Source organism: Leptosomus discolor, chromosome 13 (assembly GCF_034619465.1).
Source record: "Leptosomus discolor isolate bLepDis1 chromosome 13, bLepDis1.hap2, whole genome shotgun sequence".
Taxonomy (NCBI): domain Eukaryota; kingdom Metazoa; phylum Chordata; class Aves; order Leptosomiformes; family Leptosomidae; genus Leptosomus; species Leptosomus discolor.
In genome coordinates, this window is record NC_141403.1 from 19,292,277 (window position 1) to 19,315,050 (window position 22,774).

General features: G+C 45.6%; 1 protein-coding gene across 2 annotated transcripts; it reads right to left on the reverse strand.

Annotated features, from left to right (window-relative positions):
• Window positions 1-2,090: 2,090 nt before the first annotated feature.
• Window positions 2,091-21,190, reverse strand: USP14 (ubiquitin specific peptidase 14). 2 transcript variants are annotated; one of them, XM_086472537.1, is made up of 16 exons: window positions 21,157-21,190; window positions 18,482-18,627; window positions 17,795-17,827; window positions 15,810-15,914; window positions 14,001-14,104; window positions 11,880-11,938; window positions 9,864-9,994; window positions 9,478-9,558; window positions 8,671-8,750; window positions 7,249-7,363; window positions 5,852-5,917; window positions 5,424-5,516; window positions 4,458-4,586; window positions 3,357-3,417; window positions 2,415-2,522; window positions 2,091-2,295 (listed from the first exon to the last, which is right to left on the reverse strand). In XM_086472537.1, the coding sequence occupies exons 1-16, from the start codon at window positions 21,170-21,172 to the stop codon at window positions 2,144-2,146; spliced, it is 1,479 nt and encodes a 492-aa protein (XP_086328663.1). In that variant the 5' UTR covers window positions 21,173-21,190; the 3' UTR covers window positions 2,091-2,143. The 2 variants fall into 2 exon arrangements, with proteins under 2 accessions (XP_086328663.1, XP_086328664.1); XM_086472538.1 differs by lacking the exon at window positions 15,810-15,914.
• Between the last annotated feature and the right edge of the window lie 1,584 nt (window positions 21,191-22,774).

Here is a 22,774-nt window from a genome sequence, read left to right on the forward strand (position 1 = left end):
GACGGTCAATCACCGGGCGGGGGGATGTTCAGGGCTTGTTTTTAGGGGTAATTAGTAACTTTAGTGTCTGTGTATGTTTGGCTGTGTAGGAGCTCCCCTGGGTCATGATGAACAAGGTAATTTTTTAATCCTAGTTCACTGTGACATAACAACTGGTTTGCTTTTAAGGCTGTGGCTATTGATGGTCCAAGCTGTTGCAGGTAGCTGGATCTGTTTTCTCTCAAAAAGCAGGATTTTTGTGGTGCTGTAGCTATAACTTTTATGGCTATTTCTTGTAGAATTTGTGTCATTGGGTAAAATTTCTCTAATGGCCGAGCGTTTGGAAGAGTATGTATCACAGAACTTTGCTCTGCAGAGCATTGTTTCAGGTATTAAATCGTACCTGAGATGTTCCAGGGTGGTTCACTACCAGCTCAGGGGCCCGTTCCTGCCTGCAGAGCTGTTGCCAAGAGCTCTGTGCCTGCCCCGCCTTGGGTTTAACTGTGTCAGGAACGTGATTATTGGGTGCTTCAGTGACAGTCGCTGGGGGCTGAGAGGTGGGATGGGTGTTGGAAAGCACCAGCCTAACTCCTCCCTCCTGCTGCGGGGAGGAAATGTTACGATTCCAATGAAGGGACACGGTTTTGAGGCAGCTCCTGGGTGCAGCCCACCTGCCCCCTCGCTGCCGGGAGAGCTGGGGGTGAGGACAGCCCCAGGGAAGGCGGCTGGAGGGAGCCGTGTCCCGTGAGGTTTATTCTTGATGCTTCAGGCATGACCCCTCATCTCAGTGCCTGTGGTCACTGAGCTGTCCCCCGGGTTTAGCTTCGCTCCCTGTCTCTGACCCAGCAGCAGCACAGTCTTGTGTCACTTTTCTAGGTGGAGGAGAGCAGATCTTTTTTCTGCATCATCTGACACGTATGAATGACCTCATCAAAAGGGCACAGCGCTGCTCTCGCCCTCAAAGAGGCTTGAAATGGGGCTCACGCGGGGAGGGACACTGACAATGGCAGCCAGGCACAGGCACAGGCACCCTCTCCCTTCCCTCCTTTGGCAGCAGGGGCCGGTGCCGTTCCTGGGGGGCACAGAGCTGGCCCTGCGCTGGGGCTGGGGCTCCCTTAGCGGGTGCAACGTGCCCTGCAGCATCACAACTTACAGCACCCTTGGGCGGCTCCCAGGGCGCCTGAGGGTGCTGGGCAGTAACAGCCACAGACCTGGCAAGGCAGAAAAGCGACGGGGGGAAGGTCACGGCCACAGCCCCTGTCCCCAGGGAGGGTCAGAGGGGCCCTTTCCGAGCCAGGGAGGCAGCGTCAAACTGTTCTGTTGCTGGCCCAGTGCTGTTCCGGCTGCAGCCAGCACTGCGCGGCTGCTTCACAGCAGCCCCCCACATACAGCTACTGGGTTCCTGCAGGGGCGGACCAGAAGTTACTGGGAGTAAGCAAAGCCCAGTGTAGCAGCCACCGTACCAGAGATAAATCCCTACAGCTTAGAAAAAGAGGCTTTATTACACAGCTGCTTCAAGACATTCACCGGTGGTGGCCCCGGAAGCGAAAACAAACACTAACTACGCTACCAGGACATGAACCTTTTTTAATGGAGACACAGTGTTGATCACAATTCATTCTGAAGTCAGGAGCTGCCAGCGACAGGACAGACGGAGGCAGCAGGTCAGGCTGGACGAACACTCGCGTGCAGCCGCGGTGGCTGGCGATGGGCAGCAGCGCTGAGTTACGCAACAAGGCAACGGTTTCTCTTCTACCTCCCTAACAACAGTGCCAGGTAAGGCAAAGGATGGATGGACAGCTACGAACTGTGGTATAAACCATGCAAGAGTAACAAATGTGAGAATAGGTGTGTAATAAATACTTGATGACACTTGGGCGGGGGGGGGGGGGGGCGCGGGGCAGGGCAGGAAGAGGCTCATTTTTAAAAAAAAAATCATCTTCTGCAGGACATTAAAGCTATTTTAAGTATTGTCACCACCCCAGTGGACAGTCCAATCCAGTGGTGACTAAAAGTGGTACATGGATCAGTTTTGAAACAACATCCCTCTTCCCATGAAAAGGTCTGAACAAATTATTTATCCACTTGCTAAAGCTCTGGGGTTAAAGAAGTGATCAGTAATCAACATTTATTTCACACCTAGGCAGAATGACAAAACTGAAGACTACTGTTCCGCTTCGCCTTCAACTACTTCGATCCTGCGAGGCCCATAGAGTAGAACATAAGCTATATGCCAGTCTCCTCCCCCGGATAACCTCAAAATATCTTCAGGTGTAACAATGCTGACTTTGTCATCATCAAATTTAATCCATTCGTCTGCAAGAAAAACAGAAGGATTATTTGTAATTTAGGTACAATCTGAGTGTGCTTAACAGCCCCTCAGGTGAAAGGGGCTGTGAAGGGTGGTTAACAGTGCTGTAATAGTATTTTTTTACCTTGTTTCCTTTTCACCCAAGACACGTAATGCCCAGAGGAACTTGATCTGCCTTGATGTGTAAGCACTGCCTGCAGGTCGTAATAGCCGCAGTTATTAGAGCCGATATCTGAAGGAAGAGGGCAAAAATAAAAGTTACAGCAGCCTGACATGAACAGCTTCTGCGTTTTTAACGGCACGCAGAGCGGAGCCGCCTCAGCCCCACGGCAGCCGGGCCCAGCCCCGCTCACAGCCCCGCTCTCAATGGCTGCGAGGGAGGAGCAGCGGCGCCCAGCCGGGACCACGCGCTGTCCCCCCTCCCGACCCCACCGCAGGAGGTTAACGCTTCACAGCGATGATGGGACCGTCAGCAACCCCCCCGGCCAGGCTGGGCCAGGGCCGCCTCCGCACCCCGGCTGCTGCCCAGGCCCCAGCACCGCCGAGGCGCACCCAGCAGGTCCCGCCGGCAGCGCCCCCCGCTCCCCGCTCCTCGCACACGGAGCAGGCCGGGGGAGCCAGGCCTCCAAAGCCCCTGCTGCAGCGTCCTCAGCCCGAGGCGGGGGGACGCTTAGGGCATCCGAGCGCCGAGCCCCCCGAGTTTAGGCAGCGCTGGCAGCACCACAGCAGCGTTAGTCTCGGGGTTTGTTCGGGTTTCAGCTTTCTGCCGCTCCCTGCCGCGGGGGCGCACAGAGCAACCGCAGCTCGCACGCAAACGTCTTTTGACGAGCCGGTCTCGCGTGGATCATCAGCCCGTCAGGTGGATGCCCATCATGTCTTTGAGCATCTCCACAGCATTTCGACTTGCCTAATCTCTCCACTCCTTAAATTTCTGTCACTTTCTGAAGCTTCATTTTCAAAGGCATTAAAAATAACCAGGGTTCTCAAAATATTCCCACCATCAGGTCCACATAAACATGAGCAAAGAGAAAGTTACTCTAAAATACATTTACTTCCCTGTACTCACCATCAGGAAAAGAAAATGGTTCATATTTAACTTCTTTCTGTGCACCGTCACTTTTACTAGACTAAAGAAGAGAATATGCTGAATTAATGTGGAATGTTTTGAGAAAGCTTCAGCACAACCGTATCAAGCACCAGCTCTCCATTCATTTAAAGATGTTTCTAGGCCAAACGCTTTTTGTTCAACTTGAAACAAGTTCCATTACTGAATTTCTGGCTGGACATCCAAAAGGCTAATCTAAACACGCCCATTTTTTAAAGGAAACACATAACCTAGCCTAGATTGTTTACCCACCAGATTTACAGGTTTGGAGCACAAAAACAACTCTGCAACTGAAGACCTTATTCACTGTTAGGGACTTGCCAGCAGCAGAAGCGGCAACAAGAAAATACCAGAGACAGATGGTAAGTGCCGAAGCATTCTGCTTTACAACAGCTCCCTTTCCTTGCTCCTGACCGTGCAAGGGGAGACGCAAGCCTTATCCAAACATTCAAATGAAACTGCCAGGAGTTAGGCCAGGAAAAGGGTAGCAAACTCTAACAATAAATGGCTAAAATACTACAGTTTTAGCAAGTCAGTTTTAGACTAGGCAGACAGGGCAGGAGATGAACCCATTTACCAAGCCCTTAGAGCACAGAATTTAGCTCACGAGTAAACGTCACCAGGCAGCCCGGCAGCTCTCCCCTGCACGAGCCCTGCAGGCGGCGAGCAGCCCAGAGCCGGCCCTGCCCCACCGAGCGCGGGACCTGCCGGCCAGCAGCACTGTGGGGAGGGAACCAGCCGGCGTCACTCACAGAAAAACCCCAGGCCTAACGCTGGTGAGCAGAAGCACTGCATTTTAATACACCTTGAAATAAAAATTGTGAGCAACGTGCTTGCCTACAGCACTTAACGTTTCTCGCCGAGGAGCCGCACCAAAGCAGATACCGTATTTTCATGAAAATACACAAAAAAAGACCTGAAGTTCAATACCGAGGAGTGTGAGTGCTAAATAAGAAACCAACGTATTTAAGGAAGTCGTTTTCTCTAGTCCTTATGGGGTACCCCAGTTTCAGATGTATGACTTATTTATCAAAACGTCCATGAAACTGCCAGAAGACTTACGTTCTTTGGCTGCTGATTTACTTTTTTGTCTTCTAGATCTTTGAATTTTGATCGATAAGAAACCATTTTTTCCTGAAGGTCTGGTGTACACAGTTCATACACATCCAACATGAGAGGAAATTTAACATCCTAGGAAGCAAAAAGCATAAAGATTATGAGCATAATTACTCCACATTAAAGCGTTCTCTCACGGGAAGACAACACCAAGTCCAATTAAATGCAACTCTCATCCCATTTATGACAACTTGATCCATGGAAATGTTGCTGACAGTACTTAACCTATAGGGCTACAACGCTTTCACAGGGGAATGTCTGATTCAGTATAAACAAACCATCACAAACATTCAGTACAAATATTTAGATTCTTTCTATCTTTTATACTATGGAAATACCCATGCAGGCCTAAGGAAAAAAGACGCAGGTAGAATGACTGTCCACCTCCAAAATGTCAATTTGTGTTAGCCAGCCAATCTGCTACAATAGTTAACATGTGCCTTCAACCTTCGTTCCCTTGATTGTCGTGTATAGGGAACAGGCCTCATCCACCACGACGCTCCCTGGGCAGCCCAGGAGGTCCATCAGTCGAGGCCAGCAGACAGCACCACTGGAACATTTAGCTCTTTGCAGCTGCCTCTTGCACTTGTCAATCAGACAGCCACACAATTAAAACAACTAGTTCAGGAAGTGTTTGTTAGCATAAACATTTCTGATCAGCTTTACAACACTTCCAGTGCCTGGAAGCACGGACGGCCCTCTCCTACATTAAACATTCTCCCCTGAGCCGCTGGTGAAGAGAGACCAAAAACCAGCCTAACAGTATTGGAGCAAATTCACTTCTGCCCCCTACCACCTCCCCCAGTCCATTTTTAGTAGTGTAGTCTGTCATAGTTTGGATAGTTTTGTAATAAAGATTCACTGAAAAGCATCAAGAGGAATTTAACTTCAATATGCAGAAAATTTACTCACCTTAAGAACTTTGGCATTCACAGATTCTTTCTCTTTGTAAAAAAATCTGACCATCTGAATAGTCAGGTACGCTGGCAAGCGACTAATTTTAGACTATAAAAAAATTAGAAAAAAGCTATTACTTTAGATATTCACAGATCTTCTATACCTTAAACACAGCTCATCCTAAATTACAATCTGTTCTGGGAACATATTTGTACACAAACACACAGGAATTATAACCAGGTCTCCTATCTTGAAGCTCTGTATAACAGCGTACTCAGAGAAATAATTTTCAACTGGTCTTAAATTCCTTGGTAGCGGATATTCACCTGCTTCATAAATATAAACCACATGCCGTTGCAGCAATAACTTTGTGTTTTGGGACAGAAAACTGACCACAGTTAAAAGAAAAGAATCGTAACGAGGGCAACAAAAGCACCACTCACAGATTTGATATAGAGTGCATTTCTCTGCAGGGTTGGAGAGAGTTTGGTGATCTCCTCTTGAAGACGCTGTTAAAAAACAATGGTAGTCACACACCTATTCATCATAAAACACAGCTTAAAGAAAAGCACAGCACAGATAAACAAACCACAAACTAAATCTCGTTCTGCCAATCTCTTCTGTCGGGATCAGCCACTAAGGCACACAGAATTTCAAAATCCCTTGGCAGAAGGACCATGCCCGTTCAGTTGTTCAGCTCCAGGCTCGTTGCTGAGCCCTGACAGCACTAACTTTCCCTCTGCAGAAAATTATATCCTACAGGAGTAGAACTTGCAACTGGATTTGGTTGCAAATTATACCTGGATTTGGTTACGAATGCGTTAACGTCATCCTTGGAACACAACTAAAGAAAATCTGAAGTTTCTTCTGATGGGAATACTTGAACGTTTCCCAGTTCTCAGTCTAAAGCAGACAGAGCTGCACAGAAGGAGACAGGCGGTGGTACTCTGCTTCCAGGGACCTTTCCAAATTCAGGGGAAGACTGGCCTGGTTGTTCGGGTTGTGAATCTCCTGCTACAGGCAATCTAGTATAAGAATTCTAGAAGACCTATTTGGGCTGGAAAGTGAGGTTTCTTTTTTCATAATCTTTTTAATTTGTGAGCATTAATTATTTCATCTTACTTTTCCTTCTAAATTCTACCAAAAAAGGAAAAGCAGACACAAAGACCGAGCACCATGCAACTTGTTCCAGTCCTGTACGACTCAGACCACTGCTTCCATCCCTGCTCTCGGGCAAACACTCCGCAAGAGCAGTTTCTACAACGCTTTGGTAGCAGCTCCTCTCCCTGCTCCTTCAGATTCTCCAAAAAACCCTGAAAACTTAAGAAATATATCTATAAAAAGCACAGACTTATCTAAGAAGTTCTACTTAAATAAATGGTTCAAAGACGATGTTGTGTCACGGAAAACAACACCCCCTTCAAAATCTGCAAAATTAAATTTAAGTTCAATTGTTCCATCAACTGTTGTGTTTCTTTTTTTTCTTAGCAACCAAAATGCCACACTATTTTAAAATCGACTTTTGGACTTATTTGGAACCATTTACAGCATGCTTAAGTCATGATACTGCTCAGTCTGAAGCAAGAGCCAGCTAAACAAACACAGAGCAAACTGGCCTGCACGTGGTTACCTGCACGGGGAAGACCACGTCAGGGTCAAGAAACCGCTCTGTTGAAGGCTGCTTTGCATTACCACGCGACTCATCTTCACCGCCCTCTTCTCACTGAACACCAAAAAAACCCTTGGGACTTTGTCATGCTCGGGCAGAAGTCAATTCCAAGTCATGGGTTAAAAACACAGGTCATTTAGAATTTCAGCTAAGTGAGTCGTAATGGCTTACCAACTTTAGTCCTGTAAACAGGTATTTCACTTCTTGATTGATAAAGCAGCTAAGCTGAAGCAGATTCTCCTTGCCTTTGGTTACTTCCTCTTCTTCAGCTTCTGTACATTTCATGCTTCACAAAATTAAGGAAAACCATCACGCGCCAAGAGCTGAACTACTGCTCTACTGAAGACAACAGGCTGAGCAGCACAGTCAGTCCAGACGAACCCGTGCCTGTGCATCAACAGTACTCGTACTTCTCGCAGTATGAACACCAGAAGATTTGGAACAGCCCCTCCTGCTGACCAATCTGCTCCTTCGTGTCTAAGGACAAGTGGCACCGAGGGACACCGCATGCCAAAAAAGTGTTTACTTCCCCTTCCTCCCGACAGGCACAGCCTCCTCTCCCTGCCCTGTCTCCGTCCTCTTCACTGAAGTCCCTTTCTTCATTATTTTCTACACAGTCTTCTAATCCAACCACTTCTCTCTCATACTTCTCTACCCCAATCCTTTTCTCTTACCCACTCCCTTCTAATCAGGTATTTTTCTGACTGCTCTGAACGCGCCTATTGCGCAAACGCTGCCACAATCAAACTCTGAAGGCTTGCAACACGACTTGCCTCCTGCCACCGGCCTGCGCATCATTCCTCGTAGCTACTCGTTCTGCTCCTCCCAACTCTTTCAGGTGTAACAAACATCACAATACAGGGCGAGAGAGGCACGACTCTGACCTTAAAAAAGGCCCTTGCTCTTCATTACTACCAAGCTATGAGGCACAGTACGGCATCTAAGGGGACGCTTCCTTATCTCAGACAGTGCAATACTTTCTAAAAGCGGAGGTCAGCTCCATGACAGCCAGGAATTTGGGGTGGAGAAGTGGGAAAAGAGAAATACTTGGCACGAGATGCGTGCCCCATGCGCTCAGGTGCTTTTTGTCCTTGCTATAAAAAAAGCTACTAGAAAGTTGTCGGCTGCATTAGTTTCTTACTCACCTAACAGCGTGCATCTGATTTACTTCTTAAGAAACCAATCAAGCTACCTTTTGTGCATGTTCAGCACGCCAAGTACACCAGCAACACTCCCTTACAAGCCAAAAACCGGCTATTTAGGATGATATTTACTTTTATTTGGATAAAACATGTCAGCATCCTCGAATTAGATCACTGGCAATCGCCTCTGGGAAGGAAATCTGGTATTTAAAGTCAGTGTGATTTATCTGTAAATCTCCATTACCGTTCTTCCTCCCCGCATCAACCTCTCTCAAAGTACATCCAATCTCAACTTCCGTGTACTCCTGCAATACATTGTTCCCTGTCTTCTCCACCACACGCCTTTATATTCTGCACTATTCTGAAAAATGCTTTTCAGCCTCCTTGCACGCAGCTGCTGAAGTGTGAAATTACTGTCGGTCTTCATGTCTTGCCTTAGCCTTTAGGATACGCTGTTTCAAATTCAATGCTGAAGAACTGATCGATTAAACTCTTCTTTTTAGAAGATGCTGCTGTAGCTCCAGAGTCTGTCTGTAAAACAAATTCTCTTATGATATAACTTTAAATAGCATGTAAAGACAGTTGTCTTTATAGACAAAATAACCCCATTTATTTGAATTCTTTAAAGCCTGTTCCTTCATCTTTCTATAGGTGTATTTTCTCCTAGTCAGTCAGTCTCCTGACACAGCACTGAAGTTTCAAAACAAAGGATCTACAGCATGCTACTAAAGGCACCTCAAAAAAAATGAGCCAGCAAGATTTCAATCGAAAAGTCACACCTGCCTGCCCCCCAACTTAAATCTGTCTTGAATTTCAGAGCAGCCTATCGGATTTTTGCCACTGTCAAGACTCTCCAGAAAACAGTTTACAGAGAGAGGCAGCCTAGTAAAGCCTTGGGAAAAACTTTAAGTAACTTCTTATAAGGTTGTTCGGGTTAGGTGTCCGTTTGAAACAGCACTCCCGCAGCCAAGAACGCCGTAGGGCACTTTTTTCAGAAAAAAAGTTCTTCTGTGCCAAATGCCCAGGTTCTCGGGGCCGCACCGCCACCACCGCCCTGCCAAAGCCCGAAGGAAGGGTCCCTACAGCACGCCCCACGGCGCAGCTGACCGCACACAGCGAGCGTGACCAGACCCAGCGGGAAGCAGTTTCGCCTCCTGGGCTACAGACCTCGCAAACCAGAGAACCCTTAGCAAAACCCAGTGACTCACAAGTACAATGTTACAAACCCCCTCTCTGGTTAGAGTAAGACTACAATTACCTCCATAACTGTATCACCTTCTATGCCTTCCAGCTTCTGCTGTAGCACCCTCATCATCTGCACCCAGCACTCATTGGCATCCTAGGAAGGGAACAGGACATTAAATCCGACTGGCAGCGTTATGAGTTAGTAACATTAAACCCATCAATCTTTACACTATAAAACCCAATGTAAGGATTCCTTAACTAAGAATTTACCCCTACGCCACCACACACTTTCAGAGCTTGCACTTGACATTACATTCAACTTTTCTACACGACACAAAAGCAAATACTTCACCGAGATAAATTATTTTCACAGGAGAAGGAAAGTTTTAAAATATTCTTGTTCTCAACTTCCAACATACTACAGCATTCTCAAACAACAAGCTAATAATCGGTCTTTACCTGCTGAAGGTACTGGCCTTGATCGCCTTTCTCTGCAAACTGTGGGAAGGCCATATGTAAAAACTGCAGGAGAATGATAGGTGGGATACTGGAGGAAGTTTTATCCATGGAATCAAACAAGTCTCTAAGAGCTTGAAGAAAAAGTGAATGCTTTGAGAAGTGGAGAAACAATTCAAACACGGCAGGAAGTTTAAAAAGAATAGTAAAACAGCAGCAACATTTAAAGACTGATCATTTAACAGTGTCCAATTTGATCTTTCCAAAGGAGGATGAAACTTTCCAGGTGGGGTAACAGGTGCACCTAAGAGCTCATTTGTAAACGTGACTTTGCAAGCGTAAAGATGACAATGCCGAGAGTTTGGCACACAGTGCCTTGTCTTTCCTGGCTGCTAACAGAAAAAAAAAAGAACGTTTTTGAGCAGTTAAGATTTCATTTGAAACACATCTGAGGAAAAACGTTTTCACAAGAGGACTACACCTAGAGAAACCAGAAGGCATTCACAATCTACACTCTAATGCACCTTAAGTTCCACCAGCTACTGGGAAAAAAGTTTCATTTTTCCCAACTAAAATATCTAGAAAATGCTCATGCTTTATTTAAGACCCAGGAAAACAAGTATGTGTATGCATACGTGCAGACAGTTCATAACTGTGTGCAACTCAATGAATGCTACCGATTGCATGACAATACACATGGCTTTCTTTTTTGCTCCAGACACACTGCTATATATGTCTTCTCTACCCAGGTTACCGCATTTTAAATCCATAAATCACTTCAGAGACACCTGTTAATCCTCACAACCACCCTGTGAGGGAGGCAACAGTCTGCATGGTCACCAATTTACAAGTGGAGAGACTAATGAATGATACTCTCGAGTAAGTGAATACAGGCAAGATTATAAGGTGTCAGTTACTTCTTCTCTTTAAGAAAGACCTTCACTGACCTTGATAAGAGGGACAACTGATATGACACAGCAATTAAAAAAAAAAAATGCCATAAGTGTCATGCAGGACTTCTTGACCAGCTCAGCACCAAAGAATTAACTACAAATTACTTAAAACTATTAAAGATTCCTAAAAAGCAGAGCTGTCACCTTAAAAAGAAAACAATGGACACAAAGTAAAGGCAGTGAAAAGGGGAGGGGCAGGCATGGTTGTACAGAGTAACCATTGAACTTACCACCCCAAAATTGGATCAGCAGGCATACCCACAAACTGGACCTTTCCTTCCTTATATTGTTTTGTTTTTCCTTAAATGGACTGGTAGAAATCCCAGTGTCCTGGCCCAGCATCTTAGTGGGGCAATGAAATAGAGTAAAAAAAGAAACAGTGGACAAGTAGTACCCTTGTTCAAGTGTAAGGGGTCTAACTAGAATTCTAGTTAGAACCTGGAGATACGGCGCCATCGTGAGCTCCCACACTCTGGGCACCCAGATCACCACAACAGAGTAGCTTTCCTTTCGAACACACTACTTTCTATTTCAGCTAAGAAATCTGGATCTTTAGGGTAAAGGCTTCTAAGACCACCAACAAAGGATCAGCTACCACCTTAACAATAATGCTCAGCCAATAAATCAGCTTAAAAAATACCAGTGAAATACATCCTCTAGGAGTACGGGGTTAGGCTACCATTAGGGGAAACAAAGAACTGCACACTGAAACATTTCTACACAAACCGGTCAAATCGACAGACGGATGGAGTCTGCTTTACAAAGTTCCAATTACCTTATGCCTACATGCGGAACAGTTAAGAGACAAAAACGATTTCTACCTAAGCCTAGATCACACTCGAACGTATTTTTCCCGGCGTGCAGCTAGCTAACATGCAGAGATTTATGCTTTTCAGCCACAGTCAGAATAACCTTTAAACGACAGAGCAAAATGAATCCTCCAGTGCTAGCAGATCTGAAATGCCTACGGCATATGTGCTAAAGAGCTCTAACCGCAGTTTCCATCTGCAGTTAGCAGGAAGTCACACACTAGCCTAAAACCCTGTGTTCTACTCTAAACACCAACCTGCAGTAATGTATTGAGCAGAGGCCATTTCTCCTGAAGCTCTCAAGGCACCACCATACCTAAAAAAGAAGAAAAACAATTTGTATGCAATGAAACACAATCAAGAAGAGCAATCAGGCTTTTAAATCATAAAGCAGGCAGCAGCTAGCTTTATTTAAACGTATCAAAAGAAATCAATCACCAAACCAGAAGTAACTGCAGGTAAGATGCACTCACACTCACCTCAAAGTCTCAGCTATTTTGCAAACGCTGCGTGGAAGCAAAGGAAAACCGGCTCCTTGAGACAAGGGGTAAACGCAGGCTGAGAATCCTGGGTGCCTCACTGCTGCTGCCCTAATTCATCTGCCTCCAAGACTCAATCCATTTTTAAAGAAACCAAGAAAAAGTCTGAACAGAAGCTGTCCCATTTCTGAAACATTTGCCACAGCTTCTTTGGATACATGGAAAGAACACCTTCAAGGACAGATGGCACGTAAGATGCACAGAGATGGAGGGCAGGCTTGCTTGCTTCCTTCCTCCACAGCAGAAGCAAAACAGATACTGGGGGAGATACTTCCTACACTGAAAAAGTATTACTAGAACTTCTTTGAACGATGGCTTAATTTACCAGCTGCATGGGGAGGAACAGTTGGCCTCCTCAAAGCATATAAGCCCTCAAGCAGAAGAAGGGTCTCACGTACCCTTTAATCTCGGACTGAACTTGAAAAATTCTGCCCATTGCCAGATGATGAGCAGGAAACTTTCCCCCTGACACGCTACAAACCAGGGAGCACCCGGTGAGAACAGAGGCCGTAGCAGTAAGCTTTCCCATGCCGAGTCCTTTCGCCTCTCTCCCACCGCCATAGACCCTTCCACACTGCCGTCCAGCAGGGAAGACCAAATAAAGGCTCAGCCTCCAAGGGAAAACAGAGCGGCTCCCTGTGAATCTGACTTCCCACGGACAGCAAGGCCACATCTTGTATTGCAGTCTGCCAGTTTTACAGGGTACGCTTTGACATTTGGGGTGTTGAATTTGTCAAATAATCTGATTCAGTGCAGTAACTCAGAGTCCTTTACACAGAAATAAACACTTTCCTAAAATGACAGCACTGAAAAACAAGAAAAAGCTTTAAAACAGGGTTTCTGTACTTCACAAATAGTTCTCAGTGCTAAGTAATTAAGGTTCACCTGCTAACAGAATGAAGAAAAACTCGGAACTTCTTAAATAAACAGTGTTTACAATAATCTAGAATATTCAGTTGGGTACCAACGTACCAAGAAAGCAGTGTATTTTAAGGAATTCGGTTAACCCAATGATGACAATGCTCTACTTAATCCTCACAGTTGTTAAATACTGAGGGGTTTTTCATCATAATTCATCTGGAGGACAACTTCAGGCTCACATTGCCACGTACGCTTTTTTCCTCCGAACTTGATAATTTTGAAGTTTCTTGATAATTTTGAAGTTTCTCATAGATTCCTTGCAAAAAACCTGGCCATTTCACATTTCGGTCCAGAATAACAACAACAACAAATTCACAAAAGTTACTCTACAATGAGAATGAGTGAAACAAATTCCATAAGGGCATGTCTTCTGCTCCCTACACATCCACAGGACAGTAAGCCCAGCTTACTCCAGTCTGCCGTCACAGTAACGCCCATCGTCCTGTCTCAGAGCTTCCTGCTGTGCCTCCAAGTACCCCGTGCCCGTAAGGCCAGAATTTCACCGCTGAAAACACGTGGTGCAATAAAGCCACTGAAAAACACGTTCGCCAAAGGAACGGGACTCCCATACGACTCTTTTACACAGAGCAAGACCACGCAAACGAACTCCAGAAAACAGGGTCAGGAGTTCAGTAGCTCGTTCAAGCTTTAAACAAGTCTTGATAGGAACTATTTTTTAATATTCTCTCCACTAAAAGCCAGTTCCAACAAATACATAGTCTTAAGTTCTTTAAAAAGTACAGACTAACACAGCCGTAGGATAAACTTTAATCAATCATTATGTTAATCTTGATCTGATTTAATGATCAACAGATTGCTATGATAATCCATACCAGTATTGAAACGACTGTTCCACAAGATATCTATTTCATAAGCTAAAGAACATTTTAGCCATGGTATTTTTGTACTGAATCCTACCTTTTAAGGGCCTCTTTCACTTCTGGCACTGAGCGGATACACTGAACCGTAGCATTCATGTAGCAAGTGTTGCCAAGGTTTGTCAATCCACAGGGTAATTCCATCTACCAAAAAATTCACAAGGGTGTTGAAGGTCTGAGAGGGTTGTGCAACCATTTTTGTATAAATACTATAATTTGACATCAACTTCTAAGAAAAGAAATGACCAGAGATGTGTAAAACCTGGAATATTCCATCAACCTTTACGAAGTTTTCCAGATCCATTTTCTGATTATATCAACCATTTCACCATTCAGTGCTTTTAGAGGACATTCAGGAATGCTTTGGGGTTTCTGTCTGTGCATGTTTAGTTTAATGAACATATTCTTCAAGCAGGCAGTCATTCAAAAAGTTCAATTATAATCTCATGCAAGTTTTGACCTTAAAATTCTATTTCCATAGAATTTCCACGTGAATAATTTATACAAAACACTGATGTTTAATTAAAATCAGTTCTCAGTAAAACTCTGAATGTGAAGAAGTTCATAGTTAGAAACAAAAGCATTAAACTCCTCTCCAAAAGCCCGCAACAGATCATTAATTTGATCCTTTCAGACACCTTGTGAATTTCTAAAGTTTTGACAAATGTAAAGGCCAACTAATAATTAAACTAACCAGTTTCAGAAACAAGTACAAATCACAATATAATAGCATTTTTCTTTTTTTACCTTTTTTTTTCCTTTTTTTTTTTTAAATCCTGCATATTTGAGTAGTTGTCAAGGGAAAAAGCACATACTTTAATGAAACTGAAGCGGTACTGCATAGCAATAGTACAAACACTTCAGTATTTTGGGAAGAGAGAATTCATTTAGCTGTGTATTCCATCTTTAAAGAATACATGCAGCATAGACAATTGAATTTTGATGTATAACAATCAGAGAAATGCAATGTGACCAACTTTTTCAAAATGTAATCTGACACGGACTCATCTCCTTGTTCGCCTCTCAGTTACCTCGAAGGCTGTGTATAGGGTTAGTCTCAAAAATATATCAATATCCTTCCCTTGCTGGTGCCCTGGAAAGCATTAAACACTGAAGCACAAAGCTGAACTGCAGACCCGGACGTGCATACAGACACCCTCGTTCTGCAGGCGCAGCTGACGACAGTCATGCACCCGTTTTAAGCATGACAAAGAGCTCCTGGTTCAAACGGCTGGTGAGAAAGTTAAGCCTTTCAAATTGTAAAAAAGGAAAGAAACAACTCAAATAGAAGTTACAATAAAAAAAAAAAAAGATTAATTATGGTCTTCCAGACTTTACTCCCATAAAGCAAAACATATAATCTATTCCACTAGCATCAAACTTACTTTCATTTTTCAGAAAGGAAAGTTTACCTAACAATATTAACAAGACAAACAAAACCCCAAACACACCCCACCCCAAACAAACCCTATTTTCCCTTCACAGATACCAAGGAAGCAGGAAACAACTTTGCACATCTAAAAGCCCTTATTCGGGCAAAGTTCAGGGCACTAATACAGCAAGGGCAGTACAACTTAAGTCTTTAAAAACATCAGCAATGCTATTTTTAGAAAATTTACTAAAATGCCTGCTTAAAGAAAAAACAGCACTAGTTATATGACTTTTAAATTAAAGGCTTCTCATCCCTGCTACCAGTTGGGTCATCAATGCAAATCTGTGTTCCTTTGGGAAGCCAGAAAAACTAAACTGACATTACAGCTCCCAAATCCACTTCTAAGCAACTGCAAGTATTAAAAAACCTGCCATTATTCAAAGGTTTACAAGACACCACGGTTTGAAATATGCTTACAGCTGAAGCCAACTGCTCCTCCGTCATGTCTTCTACAAAGACGGGCCGAGCAATTGGCTCTTCTGGAAGTGCATCTGCGGAACCCATCATTAATAAGGTCATCCCCTTGAAACACAGTAAAAATAGTAGTAAATATTTGAGCCGTTATTTCCGCTTTAAAAAAAAACATAAATCATTAACTTCTTGACAGATTTCAGCTATTTCCTCAAAAACAAACACAAGCTTTCCCTTAGTTTACAGAACTGATACTGCACTGCTGTTTCTGAAGGGTGTACCTTAACTTTCTCGTTATCTAAAAGCCCTTATTGAGAACAATTCCACAGCATTATCCAAGCTACGTGTTTCCACTGAGCCTGGTGAGCTTGCCAGCAGCCGACAATGCAAGCTTCCAACCAGGACTAAATTTAACATTCAATAAAAATTAACATTTAACATTAACTAAATTTAACAATACAAAGTGTTCAGAAAAGCTCCCTTCCTGATGGCCCACTAGGGATCAAGCATCTTCAACACTTCAGTGCAAATATTTCTCTTTCCCTTAAGACTTAGAAAACACCTTGGTAACAAGGATTACTGAGTGGCTAAATTCAGATTTGAAAGAATCTGCAGTGTTTGAGCTTCTCAGTAGACAGTCTCAAGTTCTCAAATTCAGAATTCTCCAAACAACAAGAAAAGCATCCCTCGTCTTTAGCCTGGAGTCTGGGGAAACACTTGGGACAGACGTGGGTAATAATGAGGACCACGGCCCTGAGTTCAGAATTGTTTTTTTTTCACCTGAAAAGCAAGTGGGAAAGGGAAGCGCCGTCCTTTGGTCTGGCAAGTCCTGAGGACATTCAACTAAGTGAAAAATAACCAAAATGACCCCGTCAGCTTAGGCACGAGGACTAACATTCAAAGGGCGGGGGTGAAGCAGCGAAGTCACCATGCTGGCTGGACTAGCAAAGGGAAAAGGAGTTTTTCAGCATTCAACAGGAGTACATCTACACAGTAAGATCCATCAAAGGGGGAGAAAAACGCTCTCTGGGGCCTTGAAAAATACAGGAAAAGGATGGACAGCAGAATGGAAACAAACCGCTTTGACAAACAAACCCCTAGAACTTGTATCTAACATTTAGAATTACTGAAGGCAGCTATTAGCATAACAGTATGCAGAAAAGGACAGGAATATCATGTACTGGGGATTTCGCTGAATGACTTTGCTACAGTAGCTGCAGCTACAAGCTGCTACTAGACGCTTGCAAACCGATTACAAGTGTAAGAGTAACGCTACCTAATTCAGTCTGCTCAGTGGCCAGCTGGAGTGAAACCTGGACCAAACAGATGTTACAAGATACCTACAGAAATGGACATGACCCCAAAAAATGAAACAAGTATCTTTGTGATTCCCTGTTACAATTAAGTGAGAAATACAAACACATTCACTTTTTGTTTTCTTTTTGAACTAGTCAAAGGTATAAATAACCACGGCTAATGGCTCCGTTTTTAAAGAGCAGCTATTTAGTACAGGAGAGAAAAATTCAGTAGGCTGATAAAAAAGGAAACAAGCAGAGCTGCAACTTCAGCATTTGTAATGCAACGATTTTCCATGCTGGGTATGTACAAGCACAACAGACCACAGACAGTGCCCCGGTTCACAAGGTCTCTCTAAATAACGTTGCTTATTACTATGGTCAGAGACGGACAACACAGAAGGACCACTGGTCTGATCCAGAACATTTCTTGTAAGAAAGAAATAGATGCTCCCAAGGACTTCAGGAGAACGGTGTAATCACCCTACTGATGCCAAAAAAGGTTTTTTTACAAATCAACGGTGAGAACTTTTAAGAATGCTTAGGTACGACAACCGTCTTTTTTTTTTTTCATCAAGGTCTGAGTTTTAAGAAAAAACTACCCATTCCAACAGAAACAGCAAGAACTTTAAACCTTTCTCGAAATGCCAACATAAAAGTCAAACTAGTAATATGTAGTTATTCCTCAGAACTTACATTCTTTATTTTTAGGTTCCCCCAGTCATCATCCTGTATTTGAAATGAAATAAAAGACAAGTTAATTATCTGGCAGCAAAAGATACGCAGGTATTTTCATTAATATTAATCACATATTTCTAAATATACAACTGTGTTTCATCCAAGGTTCCACAATATTAACAATTTACACATCATCAAGTCTTGTCTGACTAAAATAAAAAGCAGCCAAGTCATCTTTTCAATAAGGTTCTTCACCTGTTGTTCAACACCGCTTATATGTAAACAACTTTTTGTGGGAAAGTGCCTATATTGCATTACACTGACAGGTCTCCAGCAAAGAAGTGCTGGAGAAGCGTTTAAGAAGTTTGTCTTAAACAAGCTAAAAGGCAGAAAGTTGCGTTCAGATTCTGAACATTAAAAAGGAACAGAAAAAAACCCAACTACCAAGCAGAGCAGTGTTTGATATAAAAGAGTGAAGAAGCCTTTTAAAACAGCAGCATCCCTCCCAACCGTGTAGCACCAAACTTTTGCCAGTATCTTCTGGTAGCAGGCAATGACTCACACAGAATTATTTCTGAAAAGTGTAGTCAATTTAACACATACAATGAAAGACCTTCTGGAGGAACACTTGGAAATACGGTCATTGCTCATTATGTTATAATGTAATAAAGTTAGAAATAATATAAAAAACCCAGGGATTTCTACCTTCAGCGTTCCTCCTTTAACCATAACCTTCTGTCTAGCTGGCTGGACTCCAGTCAGGGCAAACAACTGGGCTTTGAAGACCATCGGAGGTTCGTCAGTGTTAAGCTCCACACCATCAAATTTCTCTTTTCCCCATTTCACGTTAACTGCAAAGAAAATGTTTTGAAACTAAATTATTTCCTAATATACAAGAATGTAATTACCAAGATTAACCCAGTATTTCAAATTCCAGACTTTACACCATCTCAGAACACTCATTTTTTAACTCAAAGCTGTCAACAATCAAGCTAAAGGACACCTTTGCTACAAGGTTCCTTGGCCATCAGAACATTCTACTTCCAGCAAGTCCAAAAATATCCTACAGAACAATTGTAAGAAACATATACACCGAGAAAATTTGCAAGCAATGAACGTGTATAAAAGCATCAGAAATTCTTTGGGCAAATCTCCACAAAAGCAGCTTGAAAGCGACTCTCCTAATCTCTTGGCACTGTTCGTGGCCAATAAACTTCTGAAGGAAGTTCAGACCTGCGATTCCAGTTCAGCTTTCCATAGCATTTCCGTCCTCCTTCAAACAATACCACGTTCTTTAAAAGCAAAGCAACTATTTGACAGCCGAAGCTTTGGTTGCCGGTATCGTTCACACGGTGCTACGTGAGGAGGCAGGTGTGCGTCAAGGGAAGACCCACACAACAGCACAACTCCTGCTCCCTTCAACAGCAGGACCCCCACAACAGCAGGACCCCCACAACAGCACACCTCCGGCTCCCTTCCAACAGCAGGCCAGCTCGCAGAGCCGCTCACAGCGCCGCCCCTGCCGCCCTCCTCAGTTCCAACAGTGCTCACTCCAACAACGTACCTGTGTGCCAACAGGGACAACAGCCTAGCACGGGCTGCAGGTCCAGAAGCCCTGACCCCAGCGAAGGTGCAGGGCTGGGATTAAGAAGTGAAATGAAATTTGGTCAGGCAAAGCGTAACTGTTGATGCTGGAAAGGGATCACCAGCAGAAGCGTTAGGCAGAACAACACAAAGGCACGTTCACTTCAGTAAAGTGACGACTAACCAAGAGCAAACAAAACTGCCTGGAATAAATAGTGTGCTTCTACAGAACGGCTACACGCCTCTGTTCACTTCCAGCCACTACCACAGGTGCACAAGGCTACTTCAGCAAGCTGCAGTTTTGCTGAAACTCTGCAAAACACAGCACACAGTAATACCCTATGTGCACAGCAAGTGGCTGAAGTACTGTACCTTAAGAAAGCCATATCATTCCTTCTACCTGTGCTTCAGTTTTAAGTAAATGTACCATGGCAGCTCTCAGGATTGCAGATATACGCGGTGCTTGTGATGGGTAATAAGGAAGAACCACCAAAACTTCGTCTAAATTAGCCTACAAAGCAACTCAAACGCCTGGCTTTTCAGTATTTCTAGCAGAAAGTACTTTCCCATCTGCTCAACCTTCTGATCTTTTTGAAAACACATTTATCACTTCGCATATTTAAGACCTACTAAGCGTAAGCCTTTTCCCATTTCCCGGGAAGACAACCCACTCAGTCACTGTACAGGTCAGCTGCACAGTCTTTTAAGTTTTGCATTTTTGAACAGTCATGTATCTACTGCTAAATACAGAGGAGTTAACAATTGTTAATCTGCAGTGTCACTGGTTTTGACAACTCAGCACTCGAGGAGGAAACTGAAGAGCACAAGCATCTTCTCTTCAGAGAGTGCAAGCAAAAGCTCACCAAAAGTTTCCAAAAGAGAAAACTGTTAATTTGAAAACAGTGGAAACTAATAAAAAGGAATTTGCCCCACTGAACAGGAAACACAGTTTATACAGATGTGCTAGAGTTCAGGAAAAGTCCTGCTATAACGACATCAGGATCCCATCAGTTTGCCAATCACAACCAAAACAGGGGCACAACTGTGCACTGAAGCCTTCTACAGTCTGTTCCTGACGGACTAAAAAGCCCCAAGAGGTCAGACCTGCAAAACATAAACAAGCCAGGAACTGGTCCTAGAATTGCCACTGGAGGTTTTGCTCTTGCAGTCTTCACTGCAAACTTTCCTTCACAGCACAGAGGGCAAGCAGGGTGCGATGCAATTTAGGGAAATTTTAACTCCTCTGGCTCTACCTAGGAAATAATGGATTTGAAAGAGCGGAGGCAGGCGCACCTCAATAAATTCAGAGGTGCAGATGCAGAATTACAGCTCGCTTGACAGACAGCAGCACTTACGTTAATACAAGACCAAGAAATACATAAACCAAGAAAGGGCCGTACCGAGGGCCGATCGCACGCGACACGCGTGTGACCGCCGCTCGCACGGCCGAGCCTTGCCGAAAGGCCCTCCCGGCCATCCGCAGCGCTCCCCGCTCGCCCCAGCCGGGCCTGGCCAACGCTTCTTCCTCGGGCAGCCGGGCCGGGCCGCACCGCACGTCCCGGGGAGCTCCCGGTGCCGCCCGCGGCCGGGCCCGGCGGAGGAGCCGCCCGCTGCCCCTCGGGAGGCACCGCCCGCCTCCCCGACGCAGCGGCGGGAAGGGCCCGGCCGGGGGCGGCGGGGCCGCCGAGAGGGGCTGGTCGCTGAGGCAACGGCCCCCGCCGCCGCCAGCGCTGCCCCCCCCCCGCCCCCCCTCCCCGCCCCGCGGAGGGCCGCGGGCCGGGCCGGGGCCGGCTCACCTGAGAAGAGCGGCATGGCGGAGGGGCGGGCGGCGCGCCGTGTCCCGGGAGGAGGGCGCGGTGGCGGCGGGGAAGCGGGCGGGCGGCGGGGAGCGGCGTTAGCGGGGAGGGAGCGGGCGGGCGGTGGCGATGGCGGGTCCGGCGCGTCCCTCCCCCCCTCGGGGTCTCATTCAAACCGGCCCCTCAGGATGACGCTGCAAGCGGGGCCCGCTCTCCGGAAGCGGGGCGGGCGGGGCTGCGCGCGCAGCGCCGGAAGGGCGGGGCGGGGCGGGGCGGGTGTCCGGGCGGGAGGCGGGAAGAGGCCGGTGCAGCGGGGCGGGAAGCGGCCGGGGGAGCGGGGCGGTCCGTAGGCGCCGGGGTGGTTTGTCCAAAGGCTGCGGTGGCACCGAGGTGGGGGGAAGAAAAAAAGCGAAGGGCGTTTGGGTCACTGGAACGCGTGGGGTTAGAGGGGAGGGGGGCGAAGGGGGGAGGGGGGTGTTGGAAGGCTCGGTGGCGAGGCACAGGTAAGGAGCGCTGCAGGAGCGCGATGGCAACGGCCAGGGACCTGCAGGACAATAAAAAAAAAACGTTTTAAAGATGCTGAGAACAGCAGATGGAAACCTGAGCCTCAGCTGCTTCTGCAGAAGCTCCTGGGGTTAGGCCGTGATTACAGAAACTAAAGCAGGCCTTAAGCATGCGAAAAGGAAGAGAATGCCAGAAAAAAAACAGCCATTCCTCAGACCCCTCCTCGCTACCGCCTCGGGAAGCTGGGCAGCACTGCCTGCACCCCGGGCAGCACTGCCTGCACCCCGGGCAGCTGCAGCCACGGTCCTGGGTCTGCAGTCGCAGCCCTGGCCCCCGTTTTGCTGTAGAAGCGATACCCCAAACAAAAAGGATCTTTCCTTGATAAGCATGCTGCTTGCCAAATCTGATTTTCAGTTCCAAAGCAGAAAATAGCCATAAAAATAATCCAGGGCTGGAAAGTAAGCCTTAAGATGGAAGGCTTAGAAATTGCAGTCTTTTCAGTTTGTCGTGGGGAATAGGAGCGAAACTTGATTTTATTGTCCAGTGCAGGCTCCTTGAGATGAAATTTTGGGGAACAAGGATTATGTTGCACAGAGAAGCGCCAATGGGTGCTATGCTGAAATTGAGCTGGAACTTGAATTAAGATGGAGTTTCCAATTGTTGAGTTGATTTAAGCGTTATTAAAGTTTACCAGCAAGGGTGATCAATCTTCTGTTTCTTTGACTCGCTTAAAGGAGCTTTCTAGAAAAGCTTTAATGCAGTTCCAGGGTGAGCTCCTGCAGACCACCCATTCGAGTGAGAGCAGGTCCCAGCTGTCTGCCCGTGAACCTGAGGGCAGGGTGTCTCCAGTCTGGCCCTTCCTTCTTCCTACCGACGGTGACCTACCTAGAGGCCATTGATTTGTGACTCCTAAATGGAAACTGGATGCTCTGCCGAATGAAGCTGCACTGAATACATTCTCCCCTTGGAGGATCAGGTCTCAGGCAATCCCAGACGGTGGGTTTCCAGGATTTGGGAAAGGCACTAGAGGGTGCTGTGCTGAAAGAGAAGAACCGGGGTTTGTGTCCGCAGGAAAGCTTCCCAGCCTCAGCAAGGTGAAGAACCGCTACCTCCC

Coding starts and splice junctions, on each gene's coding strand:
- USP14 (XM_086472537.1), bottom strand. Junction 5,517..5,851: donor ATGCACTCTATATCAAATCT/GTGAGTGGTGCT, acceptor ATTTTTTTATAG/TCTAAAATTAGTCGCTTGCC. Junction 2,523..3,356: donor ACCATTTTCTTTTCCTGATG/GTGAGTACAGGG, acceptor CTCTTCCTTCAG/ATATCGGCTCTAATAACTGC.